Raw genomic sequence first — 16,100 nt, 5'->3', positions numbered from 1 at the left:
CTAAAATCAGTGAACAGCATTCTGACGTAAGAGTTGGGGCTGTCCAGGTGGGTCAGGGCAGAGCGAAGTACCGTGGAGATGGCGTCCTCTGTTGACCTGTTGGTGCGATAGGCAAATTGATGGGGGTCCAGGGTAGTGGGCAGACAGGATTTCAGAAGTGATGGAACCAGTCTCTCAAAGCACTTTGCAATGATGGGGGTGAGTGCAACTGGGCGGAAGTCATTCAGGCCCATGGCAGTGGAATGCTTAAGGCACTGGCACGATGGTGGCGATCTTGAAGCTTGTGGGGACAACTGCCTGGGCCAGGGACGGATTGAAAATGTCCGTGAAGACCCCGGCCAACTGCCCTGCACAGACTCTGAGCACATGCCCAGGTATTCCATCCCGACCAAATTTGGAGGAACGGGGGAAGATACTGACACAAGGTAACTATGCAGGTCTCAAGGAGGGAAGTACTTGCTCACGCTAGATTATTGTCAGTGAAATAGTAAGTATTTTACAATAAAATGCTTATAAATGATAGCAAGTATTGTAGATGCCAGAAGTTTAAATAAAGAAGCAGAGAACACTGGAAATATACAGCGTCTCTGGAGAAGGAAGTAAAGCTAATGTATGGATTGCACTGGGCCATTTAGAATTGTTGATTGTTGACAGATCCAGCTGCATGGTCTGAATGGTGACTGAGATACAGCCTGTTCAGTGCAGAGATTAAACTTCTGAAATATCTTGCTACGAGTTAACACAACTCAAAGCTAAGAACATTGCTTTGCCTTCTGCTGAGTATCGTTTAGTTCAAGGTACTTTAAGCATCTCTGAATTCTAAAAATGATTGGAACTGAAGGAGAGAAAATAAAAAAATTAAAAATAATGAAAGTTAATTTTAAAAATATGAAAGGCATTAAAATAATTAAAATGCATTAAGCTAAAGGAAAATTATGTTTTAAAAGATGTAATTTCCCGTCTGTCTGCAGGCCCAAAATATCAATTGATTCAAACAGTTTGCCACTTCTGACCTGGCATATGATTCAGGTGGCAATTCCCACTGTAATGGCAAGAAACTCAGCAAGACTTGGCACTGCAGATGTACTCTCTGGAGATTCTGAAGACTGAGCATTGTGACAGATATGACTGAAAACAGAAGTTGGAAAAACTCCGCAGGGCAGACCATATTGGCAGAAAGAGAAATATCTAACATTTTCAGTCAAGAATTCTTCATCAAATAATCTGCCAGAGGAACTCAGCGGGTTGAGCTGTGTCTGTGGGAGAAAAGGATCGAAACCTGCTTGAAGGCTCCAGGAAACAGCTTCTAGCTTGAGACGCAATAACTTGCAGTCTTATGTGTCTCCAATTATAGACAATAGACCATAGACAATAGACAATAGGTGCAGGAGTAGGCCATTAGGTCCTTCGAGCCAGCACTGCCATTCAATGTGATCACGGCTGATCATCCACAATCAGTATCCCGTTCCTGCCTTCTCCCCATATTCCTTGACTCCGCTATCTTTAAGAGCTCTATCTAACTCTTGAAAGCATCCAGAGAATTGGACTCCACTGCCTTCTGAGGCAGAGCATTCCATAGATCCACAACTCTCTGGGTGAAAAAGTTTTTCCTGAATGCCATTCTAAATGGCCTACCCCTTATTCTTAAACTCTGGCCTCAGGTTCTGGACTCCCCCAACATCTGGAACATGTTTCCTGCCTCTAGCATGTCCAATCCCTTCATAATCTTATATGTTTCAATCAGATCCCCTCTAATCCTTCTAAATTCTATTGTATACAAGCCCAGTCGCTCCAATCTTTCCACATATGACAGTCCCGCCATCCTGGGAATCAACCTCATGAACTTATGCTGCAGTCCCTTAATAGCAAGAATGTCCTTCCTCAAATTTGGAGACCAAAACTGAACACAATACTCCAGGTGTGGTCTCACCAGGGCCCTGTACAACTTCAGAAGGACCTCTTTACTCCTATACTCAACTCCCCTTGTTATGAAGGCCAACATGCCATTAGCTTTTTTTTACTGCCTGCTGTACCTGCATGCTTACTTTCAACGATTGATGTACAAGAACACCTAGATGTTGTTGTACTCCCCCTTTTCCTAACTTGACACCATTCAGATAGTAATCTGCCTTCCTGTTCTTGCCACCAAAGTGGATAACCTCACATTTATCCACATTAAACTGTATTTGCCATGCATCTGTCCACTCACCCAACCTGTCCAAGTCACCCTGCATTCTCCTAACATCTTCCCCATATTACACACAATTATGAATCCCCTTGCCCACCACCATCAATATATTCACCTCTAAATTCAGAAATCTTGATGCATCCACACAAGTCCAGGACTTGCTTCAATTTGAAAGCTAAACCCTACTGGGATTTGGTCAAATTTTTCATGTGGATAACCTTTCATTGGAATAGTTAAAACATTGGATTTTTACAAACAGAAGAAACTCTGCAGATGCTGGAAATCAAAGCAACACACATGAAATGCTAGAGGAACTCAGCAGGACAGGCAGCATCTATGGAAAAGAGTAAACGGTCAATGTTTCAGACCGAGACCCTTCATCAGGACTAGAAAAAAAGATGAGAAGTCACAGCAAGAAGGTGAGACAAGGGGAGGAAGAACTACAAGGTGATAGGGGATAGGTGATACTGGGAGAAGGGGAGGGGTGAAATAAAGAGTTGGGAAATTGATCGGTGGAAAAGATAAAGGGCTAGAGAAGGGGGGAATCTGATAGGAGAGGACCAAAGAACATGGAAGCAAGGAAAGGGGGAGGAGCAGGTGATGGGCAGGTAAGGAGATAAGATGAGAGAGGGAAAGAGAAATAGGGGAAATGGTGAAAGGGGTGGCGGCAATTACTGGAAGTTTGAGAAATCGATATTCATACCATCAATCTGGAGGCTACCTGGACGGAATATAAGGTGTTGCTCCTCCAACCTGAGTATGGCCTCATCATGGCAGTAGAGGAGGCCATGGAATGACATGTTGGAATGAGAATGGGAAGTAGAATTGAAATAGGTGGCCACCGGGAAATCCCAATTTTTCTGGTGGACGGAGTGTAAGTCCTCAGCGAAGCAGTCTCCCACTCAAGGTTGGTTCTCACTGATGCACAGGAGGCCACACTGGGAGCACTGGATACAGTAGATGGTTCTAAATGACTCATGTGTGAGGTGTCGCCTCACCTGTTAAGACTGTTTGGGGGCCCTGAATGGTAGTGAGGGAGGAGGTGGAGAGGGCTGAAATTACAAGGGAATCATGCAGGGAGTGATCCCTGTGGAAAGCGGAAAGAGGGGGGAGAGAGAAAAAGGCTTTGTTGCTGTGATAGCTGATCCATCCAGGCAAATGGAATTCAAATTCCATTAAAAGCAGGCAATCACATTTTTCACAGGAGCAAGTCCAATTTATCAATCACCCCAGTTTTTGCTGCTCTTTGTTGTTTCTGGCTATGCTTCACATTGTTTCAATATTCTTCCTCCTTTTATAAACATATAAGATTATTAAGGGATTGGAAATCCCTTTCATATGTTGAAAGATTGGAGCGACTGGGCTTGTATACACTGGAATTTAGAAGGATAAGAGGGAATCTGATTGAAACATATAAGATTATTAAGGGATTGGACACGCTAGAGGCAGGAAACATGTTCCAGATGTTGGGGGAGTCCAGAACCACAGGCCACAGTTTAAGAATAAGGGGTAGGCCATTTAGAACAGAGATGTGGAAAAACTTTTTCATCCAGAGAGTTGTGGATCTATGGAATGCTCTGCCCCAGAAGGCAGTGGAGGCCAAGTCTCTGGATGCATCAAGAGAGAGTTAGATAGAGCTCTTATAGATAGCAGGGTTAAGGGATATGGGGAGAGGGCAGGAACGGGGTACTGATTGTGTATGATCAGCCATGATCACAGTGAATGGCAGTGCTGCTAGAAGGGCCAAATGGCCTACTCCTGTCTATGGTCTATTTTTCAAATGCCTGCGTAACCTAATAATCTCCTTCAGCCCAATAACTCACCAAAATACCTACATTACTCAATACACACCAAGCATAATTATGACAACACAGAAAAGTGACATTTGGCCCACTTACACCATGCCAGAAGAAAGCTAAAGCTGTAGTGTGTTGACACAGTGAAATAAAGTGGGGAAAAATTACTGTAGTCTAACGCTCAGCTGTTCTGTTTTCATAGAGTCATATCACAATACAGGCTGAATCCATACTGACTATGGTGCCCACCCAGCTAGTCCAAATTTCCTGCTTTTGGCCCACATCCCTCTAAGTAGAGGGCATGGAGGAAAGGAGGAGGGGAACCGGAGGAAGGTGATGGGCAAGACAGAAGAACAGAAAGAGTGAGAGGTTAACCAGAATGGAAAATGGAGAAAGAGATAAAGAGGGAAGGAGGAGAAATTGATGTTTGTGTTATCACCTGTCAGATTCCTTCTTCTTTAGCCATTTACCTCTTCCACCTATTCTCTCACAGCCTCTTACTTCCCTTCCCTCTCCCCCGCCCATCCTCCTTCCCCCTCATCTGGTCTCACCCGTCACCTGCCAGGTTGTATTCCTTCCCCTCCCCCCACCTTCAGTTTCTGGCTGATTCCCTTTTCTTTTCAAATCCCATTGAGGGGTTTTGGTCCAAAACGTTGGCTGTTTCCCCCTTCACAGATGCTGCTTGACTCGCTGAATTCCTCCAGCATCTTAATTTTCTGCGCTGTTACAAAATTCATTTGTCTGGCACGTGTTAAAGGATATTAAAAGCATTGCATGCCTGGCTGTAGTGAGACAAGGGACAATGGGTCCAGTCTAAGACTACTCTGAATGGCACCCAAGGGCTCAGGTGGCTGAACTAGCATTTATATGAAACGAAACATTAGGAAAATTCAGAGGGTGAAAACAACATCTGTGGAGGCAAGAGGTGTAAGTCAATGTTTTGGGCTGAAACCCTAGCAGCAGACTAAACTAGCTGTAATCATGGTAATAAGAGATACGTACAGGCCTAGTTTAAGACAAAGAAGTACCTATATAGTGATACGTGATCATGATCTAGTGACACATTGCCATGACAGCAATCTTTTCTTCAATATCAGGAGAACAAAAGAGTTGGTCATTGATTTCAGGAAGGATGCAATACATGCATTCCTGTTTACATCAACGGTGTTCAGGTCAAGAGGGTTGAAAACATCAAATTCCTAGGAGTGAATATCATCAATATCCAATCCTGGTCCAATGATGTAGACAACAAGACTAAGAAAGCTCACCAGTCCCTTAATCTCCTGAGGAGGCTGAAGAAATTTAGCAAGTCCCCTTTGACCCTCACCAATTTTTATTAATGTACTGTAGAAAGCATCCCGAATGGGTGTATCACAGCCAGGTATGTCAACTACTTGGCATGTGACCGTAGGAAACTGCATCTAGTTGTGGACACAGTTCAATGCATCACAGAAACCAGTATCCCATCCATAGACACTGTCTACAGTTTTCACTGCCCTGGTAGAGCAGCCAATGTAATCAAAGACCCCTCCTGTATATTCTCTCCTCACCACCCGCATCAAGAAGAAGATACAGAAGTCTGAAGTCACGTACCACAATACTCAAGAACAGCTTCTACTCTGCTCTTATAAGACAACTGAGTGCTTCCCAAGTACGACAAGATGGACTTCGGATCTCAAATGTACCTTGCAAAGCTCTGCACTTTATTGTCTACCCACAGTACATTTTTTACAAAATAAGTATAACAACTTATTCTCCATTCTGCTATTGTTTTCCCTTATACTACATCAATGTATTGTTGTAATGAAATAATCTGTATGGATGGCAGATAAAATAACGTTTTTCACTGTACCTCGGTACATGTGACATTAATCAATCAAATTATCAACTTACCTGATCATCAAACACACGTGAGGTATTTGTCAGAATTGTCAGCAGCTGTCAGCTTTACACTTCTGTGTATTTGATTGGCTCAGTACCAGTAACTGGGATGCAAACACAGTAAGCATCCCAGTTTAAAAAGGAGGTGGACATATAATCCAATGGCAAAGGGACAAAGGTTGACAAAGTGTGACAAGACTATTGATGTGATACAATGCCATTGGAAGACAACAGAAGGAAGAGGAGGGAGATGGGTCTTGGATTCTAAAACTTGGAACAGAATGAGAACTCAGGGCCAAAATAAATAAAATTCAGCCAGAAGGAACCATAAGTATGTGACTCAGAACAAAGACAAACCACAAGTGCAAGACTAATCATGAAGCATCTTGATCGATAGTATACTGTGCACATTATCAGTGTGTACGTAAACAAAATGGCTTCTTTGGTATGCTAGAGTAGGAACGCTTTTATGTCTAATAAGTGTTTTCTCTCGCAGTTGTTTAGCTTTGGACTTGCTGATATGGGGATTGTATTCATTTGTTAACCAATGGGGAATGTTATTTTGTCTTGAGGCTGGGAGCTTGGGGGTTTCGCGGTCTTTTCAGGGGAGGTGGGAAGGAGACGCCGAGGAAGGTGGACTTGCGCTGCACTGCTCAGTAGACCACCAGGGTGGTCCCAGGTGCGAGGACGTGGAGGTCGGAGGAAAGTGACGAGGGGTCAAATGGTTCGATGGTTGAGCCCCAATGATGTGCACTAAACTGACTGTACTTTGATAAGTTGGCGCCTTTTACTTTATTTTCTTTTCCTTCATATATACTGCATTGCATAGTACTCTTCTAGTTTTAGTAAAATCTTTAAAGTGTATTCCATAACAGTATCTAGTGTGAATTTGATATGGTGTGTGTACGCACGGCATAAACTTGATTCTCACAGCACCTGCGTGTACGGGAGGTGGGGTTGGTGAATGGCTGGATCTCCCTTTCCCCTAGACATATACCAGCCTGATGGGTAAGTGTTACAAGTGCATGTAATTTGCCTTTGCAAATAAGCGTTTGAATACATTTAAATATATCAGTAATTGTCAGAGCTGTGCCTTGAACATAAATGTGCTTAGGCACAGCACATTTTTAATTATTTTGCCACTTCTACATGCTTTCCAGAACCTCTGGCCTTCATCCTCAATAATAAGGCATTCAGCTGTAAAGCTGTTGAGCTTTGGAATCTTTTTCCCAAAACTGACTTTATCTTTCTGCCTTCAAGGCATCGCTTAAATATGCCCTAATACTTCCCCTGTGCTTTAATGTCAAATGTGATTGAATAAAGCTTGTTTAATGCTTCTTTGAAGATTAAGGATTTGAAATAAATCATATGCACAAACTTCCCACAAATTCTACATCATGGAAAATCAAAGGATAAATGGTTGAACTTTTATTCATGGAAATAATGGTCTCTTTCAACATAAATAGGGTTACTGAAGTGATATGAAAAGAATACACCTAATACATATATGTTACACGAACACTTGTGACTTGAGTATACAATTTATTGACTGTTATGAAAATGTTGGTTAATGAAAACTGCTTTTCAAAGGGGGAAAGAACAAGTACAGAAGAAAGTTTTGTTTCCAAATAGTAACTTTGAAGTGAACAAATATGAATGGACTATCTTCAAATAGCTTGGATTATCAGATCCATTATGAATTCCAAACTCTGTTCTGGATCTCTGACTTACAGAAATCCTGGGACTTCAATGATTTCAAAAGGAATTATTCAGGGAGGGGAGGGGGAAGCAAATTTGCTGTTTAAAAATTAGTTTGTTTAGTTTGATATTTTGAACTAAAGGAATGTGTCTAATTCTCAGACTCTGAAAATCTACAAATCATACTCAAAATGCTGGAGGAACTCAGCAGGCCAGGCAGAATCTATGGAAAAGGGTACAGGCGATATTTCAGACTGAAATGCCGAAGGTACTCTTTTCCATAGATGCTACCTGGCCTGCTGAGTTCCTCCAGCATTTTGTGTGTGTTGCTTGAATTTCCAGCACCTGCAGACTTTCTCGTTTGTGATCGTACAAATCATACTCAATGCTTTTACAATTGACAACATTGGGTGAAGGTCTTTGCCAATTGTCCAAGTTTTCATGGATTTTCAAGGGTAAGGTCTCTTTACTGCATTGCAAGAGGTCTTGCCATCGTCTAAACCACAACGGTGGGGCCTAAAACTAGGGTCAAGATTGGGCGCTGGATGAAAGTCATTGTCCATCTTTCTTATTGTGCCCCATATAAGGAAGGATTGTGAGAGGAAAAAAAAATATTTTCTGGAATTTTAAATGAGTTGTCCAGTTCACCCAGAGATTAAGAGTAAAGTCAAAGCTAAAGTATACTGGCACTTTAACAATAAATTAATGTGGAAAATAATATTACTGTAATCTAAAGTCAGCTGTTCTGCTTTTCCAGTAGCTTTAAATAAAACTTCAAGGATAATGTATTAAAATGTTATTCTGAATACTTTGGTTCTGAAACTAGTCTCAATGATGGGAAAACATCTGATTTACTTATAAAATACAACTAAACTATATGGGAACAAGATAACATGCTGTTCCCATGCACATCTGTGCAGCCCATATACAGTTCAAAGTTGGTTTTCATTGAAATTAGTTTGTTTTTAATGTGTCTCATTCAGGAAGGGAATTTACATGGATCCAAAACTCAAGGAAGAATGTTTCAATTTGCTATCCCCAGCATGACTGGAATTGCAGAGAAAGATGTTTGGTAATTATCTAATTATAATTTCATTGCAGTTCATGTGACTTTGCGGAGTCCAAGTTGTATGTAATATTTGCCATAATTCATATTTTTGAATGTATTTGGCTGCACTGTGCTTTGAGTGTTTCAAAGGTCATGCAAAGAACTATATGAAGTCTTTGCTGTGGTCTTCATCATTCAAGATTGTAAAATTTGTTGGCTAAGAAGAATAGACTCTGGGTGGGTATCTCCTCAGGTGTGTTGAGCAATTGTTCAGTCAATACCAACATACAACAACGTTAATGTAGTGAGGTCTTCTCAAGGTATTTCATAGGAGCATTATCATGCAAAACATGACACCAATCCTTACAAGACCTTTACTGGTATAAAAAAAAGAAAAATCTGAGCTTTTATGTCTGAAAATAGAAAGGAAAAAAGAAAGGCCATTGGATTTGGGACAGGATTCTCCCAATAGAACCCATGTCACTGGTGCTGGGCTAACTTGTCCCAGCAATGGTCTGGTGACCATAACTGAAGGTATATAGATTGCTCCGATGTATAAGGCTGTTGGAGGACTCAGGAGATATAGGGACACAAGAAAGGGGGGGGGGGGCGAGGGTTGCAGGGGAAGGTAAGGAAGGGATAAGAAATTTAAAATAAAGCTGATATTTCCATTCTATCAATGCACAGAAATTGGTAAATTAGTTTATTATCGTCACACGTACTGAGGTATTGTGAAAAGATTTGAATTAATCTTATCATACTAGGGGACCATTCATTAGTCTTGCAACTTCCTTGAGCCTGGTCAGACGTGCTTTCAGGCTCTTGAGCCTTCTGCCTAACTGGAAGGGGGAAGAAGAGAGAATGTCAGGGGTAGGTGGGGATTTTGATTATGCTGGTTGCTTTATTGAGGTAGCAGAAGTACGGTCAGAGCCCATGGAGGGGAGATTTGTTTCCTTGATGTGTTGGGCAGTGTCCACAACACTCCACTGTTCCTTGAGGTCATACCAAGCCATGACGTATACAGATAGGGTACTTTCTATAAGGCACAGAAAAAACATTGGTGAGGGCCAAAAGGGATACGTCAAATTTCTTGTGCCTCTTGAGAAAGTAGAAGCACCAATGTACTTTCTTTGCCATGGTGTCTATGTGGTTGGACAAGGACTTGCTACTTGTGATATCTACTCTAAACCTCATCTGTTGATTTGAGTTATAACACGAGTTCCAAGAAGGGTACAACACGAGAGAATGATCAACCATGAATTAGAAATAATCGATCTTTAAATATAAAGCAAAGATTGTCAAAGTTTGAAAGATTAAGCATCAACAAGTTATTGAGAGGAGAGGAATAACAGAGATACAGCAATAATATGCAAAGATAGTGAACAAAAACTGATATTAGAGAAGTTAAAATAGCAGATTTGAAAAGTGGAGCACAGAAAAAAGAGGGAAAAGATATTCTAAAATATTACTATGATTGTTTGTGTGGGGATGGGTTTGAATCAGAATGGGAATTTAATAAGTGCAATGCAAACAGCTAAGACAGCAGGAGGTCTTTTTCATGGTTAATGTGAAGTTAGAGGGGGAGAGAGAAGAAAAATGAGTGACCAAAGTGTGATCTTTAGAAGTTGGACCCAATGGCATGACATTGATGAAACTGATGAAGTGGGTAATTGTCAACAGCTGTGAGAGGTCATTCAACTAATACTTATCAAACGGGGATGAATACTTTTGAATTGCTGACATTTCTATTTTTGAATTTTTAGTTTTCATGCTTTATAATTTTCCCTATTTTGGGGCTCTACTGTGAAAAAAGGAGCATGTGGTTCACAAATAAAAATTCAGGTAAATTGATAAAAATCCCTCGTTGTAATACTCATTTATGTGAACAAAGGGTTGTGGGCTGATTATTTTTTCAGGGCATTGCAGTAGCTCAAGCAGAGATGGTGCTGGGATAAGTGAGGTATGTGTGAAGCAAGAATAGAGACAAATCTACTGACCACATATACATCAATCACAGATTGAAGATACATCTGTCCTATGGAGTGGCTACTAGACAATTATTGAAGAAATAATGTCTTGTCCTCAAGTAGAGATACTCTCCATTATATTGTGTGACAATGCCACTGTGCTAATAGACTAGACCCAGAACAAGCTTGGCTTTGCAAAATTGGGCATCTATGACTAGACACATTAGCAGAAGAGTATTCCAGGACAATATATAACCTCATAACTGGGCATAAATATAATTTTACCAGTACCATCAAGCCTTGGGCCAACCGTGGTTCACTGAGGGAGGGTATGACAGCAGAAACATCAATGATATGGAGAGATAACATAGAAAGTGAGCAGTTTTGAGCCTCTTATCAAATTAAGAATTTGCTAGCATTGCTGAAGGCCCAGAGGTTGTTCACGAGAATAATCCCAACATTGAAAGGGTTAATGTATGAGGAGCATTTGGTTGCTCTGGGTCTGTACTCGTTGGAGCTTAGAAGACTGGGTGGGGGGGTGAGGAATTGCTTTAAAACCTATCAAATATTGAATGGATTTGATAGAGTGGACATGAGGAAGGTATTCCCTATGGTGAATGAATCTAAGACTCAGAATACAAGGATGTCCCTTTAGATCAGAGATGAGGAGGAATTTCTTTAGCCAGTGTGTGGTGAATCTCTGTAATTCATTGCCACAGATGTTGTGGGGGCCAAGTAATTGGGTATATTTAAAGCAGAGGTTAATAGGGTCTTGATTAGAAATTGTGTCAAAGGTTAAGGGAGGGGGACGTCACGTGATGACATAGGATCGAGACGCTGGAACCCAGCCCTCCCGTAAAAAAGTCAATAAATTAATGTTTAAGTGAAGAAAAGTTAGTCAATACTTTCTTAAGGTTACTTATAAACTACTCCGGATTGTTTTAAGCTATGTCTCATAAACAGAGGACGAAGAAAACTACTACCGCGACGACAGCTCAAGTTGGAACAGAATCAAGGCCTACTTCTACCGAAGAACCGCGGACTCAGGTACAATACATCACCAGTGAAACAGAACAGGAAACTGCGGCAGCATCGGCTATTTCTAAAGGAAAAGATCAACGAGAACTGCGCAAGCGTAAAGGAATGAGCATGCGCAAAAGGTTAAGGGAGAAGGCTGGTAAATGGGATCGAGAAGGAAAACAAATAAGCCATGATAGAATTGCAGAGCAGATCCAATTGGCCTAACTCTGCTGCTATTTCTGATGGCCTTAAAGTCTTAAAAGAGTTGAAGCCATCATGGATCAGCATGAGTAAACATGGATCAGGCTTACAGGGCCTGGTTACCTATAGCTACTCCTACCTTATTGTGTTTTCTATATCCATAAATGATGGACTAACTTGGTACAGATGTTCATGAGCTAAATGGTAAAACCTGCAGACCACAGACTGTGCATGTGACCCATCAAACCAGTTACAGTACATAATTGTAGTTGGGTTACTTCCCAACTGAAATGCTGCAGACTTGCACTCCAGAATTATCCATGATTCTAACCAAGCTCTTCCAGTAAAGTGACAATGCCAGCACCTGTCTGAAAAAGCAGGAATTTCCCACTTTTATATGTGCTTATATTGAAATCAAGACAAATCCAATAAAGACAATTACTGACCATTCAATTTAATGTCAGTCACCAGGAAAGTAAGAAGTGTCTTAGACGGAGGTATCACTTAGAACTTATTCAATAATACTCACAATGTTCAGTTTAGATTTCAATATGAACCAGTATGAACCAGTTGGATCCAAATAGTACCACTGACTTTGTCCAAATAAAACACATGAATTCCAGAAGTAAGTTGAGTGTGACGTTTATGCAACAAGGCATGAAACGCCCATGGAAAAACTAATACTAATTGGATTCAAATGGAAAATACTTAACTTGTTGTCATAATTTTAAGAATGTTAAATGGTTTTGGCTGTTGGATGTCAAAAATTATTCCCATGGTATCACTGCGGACAATTGCAGGGCAAGGTTGTAGGCTCAACCAGCTTCAAAGTTTGAACCACAACATTCCATTCTTCATGATGTCAAACGTTAACCGATGATTGCAAAATATCAATCTCCCTTTGTAAGACTTTGCAATCAACAAGATACAAACAACATTTGGACTGACAAATGGTAAGCAATACTTATATCACACACGTTGCAGGTGTTACGTCCGTGGCCCCCTCCTTTTTGAGAATCGCAAGATCGCTATTAATTCAGGTCAGGAGACCCAGGAAATGAGAGAGAGACGTTTGGAATGTCCGGGCCCCTCAACGATACAAAGCTACGGGAAACGGCCATTGTCTCTTGGAGACGGAATTGTGTATTGAGCACTGCGCTATTCATCAACGTCCTCAAGGAATGAGCAATGTGGGCTGGTTGGGGGGATGGCATCCTCCCCAACCTGATTGACATCTGAGGCCCTGTGAGTCAGGATAAAAGAGGGTCTGGGGAACAACCCCTTTGACACGCACCAAGACAAACGCTAGAAGTCCCGTGACAGCGTTTAATAGCGACAGCTGGTGGAGGGGCCACATGTGTCCTTTCCCGTTGCCCCGGGATTGAGGCCCTACTACGGAAGGCAGCTTAGCTAAGGAAGAGATCACCACCGACGCCATTTCGAAGGATCGACATCATAAAATGGAAACCGGGCAAGTTCTAAACCTCCGTCTCTCTCTCCAACCGAAAGCTGCAGCTTGAATGAACTTGAGTGACTTTTATATTTCCATCGAACAATACATTATCCCCTAGACAGCGATAGAGCTATTTCTTATTGATTATTATTATACCCGCGCTTTTAGATTTAGTATTGATGACGTATATATCTGTATGTTTGCATTGATATTATTTTTGTGTATTTTTATCAATTAATACTGTTAAAAATAGTACCATCAGACTACAACGGACCTCTCTATCTTTGCTGGTAAGTGACCCAGTTACAGGGTACGTAATACAGGCAAGACCATCTTCCAGAAAGAGAAAGTCAAAGTACCTGTTATTGACATTCAATGGCATTATTATCACTAAACCTTCACTGTCAATATCCTGGAGGATGTCTTTGGTGAGTAGCTTAACTGGACAAATAATGTAAGTGTTCTAGTTAAAAAAAAAGCAGTGCATCTTTATCCTGGATCCATTATATCTCCATCAATCCTCACGTGGCAGCTTATTTAATGGATTTTTAACATTTAGATATGTACTTGATGCCAGGTGACCTAGTTGAAATCTTAAATGTATACTTCTCATATGTACTCATGATGGAGAAAGAATATTGTAGTTGAATAATTCAGGGAGGAGAACATTAGAATTTTAGAGTAAATTGTCATCAAAAAGGAGAAAGCAGTAGATTTCTTTATGGGCTTAAAGGTGGATAGATTCCCAGAGTTTGATGAAATGAAGAAGACAAGAGACTTGACAGAAACTTTCAAATCTTCTCTGACCACTACAGAGAAGGCGCTTGATGATGGAATACGGTGAATCTAGCTCCTATTCAAGAAGGGCAGCAGAGTTGAGATATTTAGAATAAACCAGTAATTATCACACCAGTGGAAATCATTGCAAACATTTTTGAAAGACACAATTAATGTGCATTTGTATATGTAGGAATTATCAAGGATACTCGACTACTAATGTGCTAATTTCCAAATTTGCTGCTTATATTTCTAGAAAAACTCAAGTAGATTTACCAAATGCTATTTTAAATTATCTGTTGTCATTTCCTTATTAATGGATTCTAGGATTTTCCTGGCAACTGATGTCAGGCTCAGGGTTCTACAGCATTCAGTGCAATTTCTCTCTCTCCTAAAATAATGGAGTTATATTAGCCTTTTTTCTATTCATGATTTAATTCAGCATATAAACAACTTTGAAAGGCCATTGTCAAAAGTGTAAGACAAGAACTCGAAGGGATTTTTTAGTCCAAAATAACTTCTTCAGCAACTTTTGTTCCATAAGTGTATCACTCTTCTTAGATCACTGGTTCCCTTTTTATTATATAATTTTTACATTTTTCTATGTACTATATTTTTTAACAGAACAGCAATATCCTTAATTCCACATTAAAATTAATCTAATTGCTTCCAAGATATTCACTTTACCTTCACTAATCTCCTCCCCTCTTGTACATGTGAAGGTGCTGTATTTAAATGCACGTAGCATTGAGAACTCGTGGTGCAATTAGAGATTGGTCGCTATGACATTGAGGGCATCACTGAGTCATGGCTGAAAGAGGGCCATAGTTGGGAGCTGAACATCAAAGAATATACTTTGTATCGAAAGGACAGGCAGGAAGGCATAGGTGGTGGTCTGGCTCTGTTCGTAAGAAATGGAATTACATCTTTAGAAAGAGGTGACACAGAGTCAGAGAAAATTGAATTTTTGTGGGTGGAGTTAAGAAATTGCAAGGGTAAAAAAAAACCATTATGGGATCATATATAGGCCTCCAAATAGCAACAAAGATGTGGTGGTGTGATTGCTTAGGGAGCTGGAAAAGGCATGTAATAAGGGTAATGACACAATTGTAATGGGGAACTTCAATATGTGGGGGGGGGGGGATATTGGAAAAATCAGTTCAGTGTCAGATCGCAAGAGAGGGAATTTGTTGAATGCCTATGAGACAGATTTTTTGACCAGCTTCTGCTTGAGCCTACCTGGGGAAAGATTGGGTGTTGTGTAATAATCCAGATCTTATTAGATGCTTAATGTAAAGGAATCCTTTGGAGCCATTGATCATTATATGATTGAATTCATACTGTAATTTGAGAGGGAGAAGCGTAACTCACATGTATCAGTATCACAAAGAGAAGTACAGAGGCACGAGAGAGGAGCTTGCCCTGGTGGATTGGAGGAGGATACTGGACGGCAGAGCAGAGATGGCTGAAGTTTCTGGGAATAGTTCACAAGGTGCAGATAGATATGCCTCACAGAGGAAGAAGTTCTCAAATGGCAGGGGTAGTCCTTAACCAAAGTTAAGGACCGTATAAAAGCTAAGGTAAGGGCATATAAGCTAGCAAAAGTGAGTGGGATGTTGGATGATTGGGAAGCTTTGAAATCCAACAAAAGGCAACTAAAAAGCTGTAAGAAGGGAAAAGATGAAATAAGAGAGCAAACTAGTAAATAATATAAAGCAGGATACCAAAAGATTTTTCAGTTATATAAAGAGTTAAAAGGGAGGTGAGAGCTGATATTGGACCACTGGAAAATGATGCTGCTGAGTTAGTAATGGGGGACAGAGAAATGGCAAATGAACTTAATGGCTACTTTGCATCATTCTTCACTGTGGAAGACACAAGCAGTGAGCCAGAGGTCTGTGAGTGTCAGGGAGCAGGAGCGAGTGCCATTACAAAGGAAAAAGTGCTTGGCAAACTCAAAGGTCTTAAGGTGGATAAGTCACTTGGACCAGGTGGACTACATCCTGGAGTCATGAGAGAGGTAGCTGAAGAGATAACAGATGCATCGGTCATGATGTTTCAAGAATCACTT

At 40.8% G+C, this 16,100-nt stretch overlaps 1 protein-coding gene across 14 annotated transcripts in view; it reads right to left on the bottom strand.

The window, feature by feature from the left end:
- The window catches only part of pde4d (phosphodiesterase 4D, cAMP-specific), a 669,903-nt gene that overhangs the window by 224,281 nt on the left and 429,522 nt on the right, over nt 1-16,100 (bottom strand). The window contains exon 1 of one of the 14 annotated variants that reach the window (XM_059989357.1): nt 5,878-5,900. The exons of the other annotated variants lie outside the window; for them this stretch is intronic. Coding sequence (XP_059845340.1) covers nt 5,878-5,885 — 8 coding nt within the window. The 5' untranslated portion in view covers nt 5,886-5,900. Of the gene's footprint in view, nt 1-5,877; nt 5,901-16,100 lie in introns of those variants that run through there. 14 annotated transcript variants of the gene reach the window in all.

Source organism: Hypanus sabinus, chromosome 14, assembly GCF_030144855.1.
Source record: "Hypanus sabinus isolate sHypSab1 chromosome 14, sHypSab1.hap1, whole genome shotgun sequence".
Classification (NCBI taxonomy): Eukaryota; Metazoa; Chordata; class Chondrichthyes; order Myliobatiformes; family Dasyatidae; genus Hypanus; species Hypanus sabinus.
This window is presented reverse-complemented; position numbering and strand designations above follow the sequence as displayed.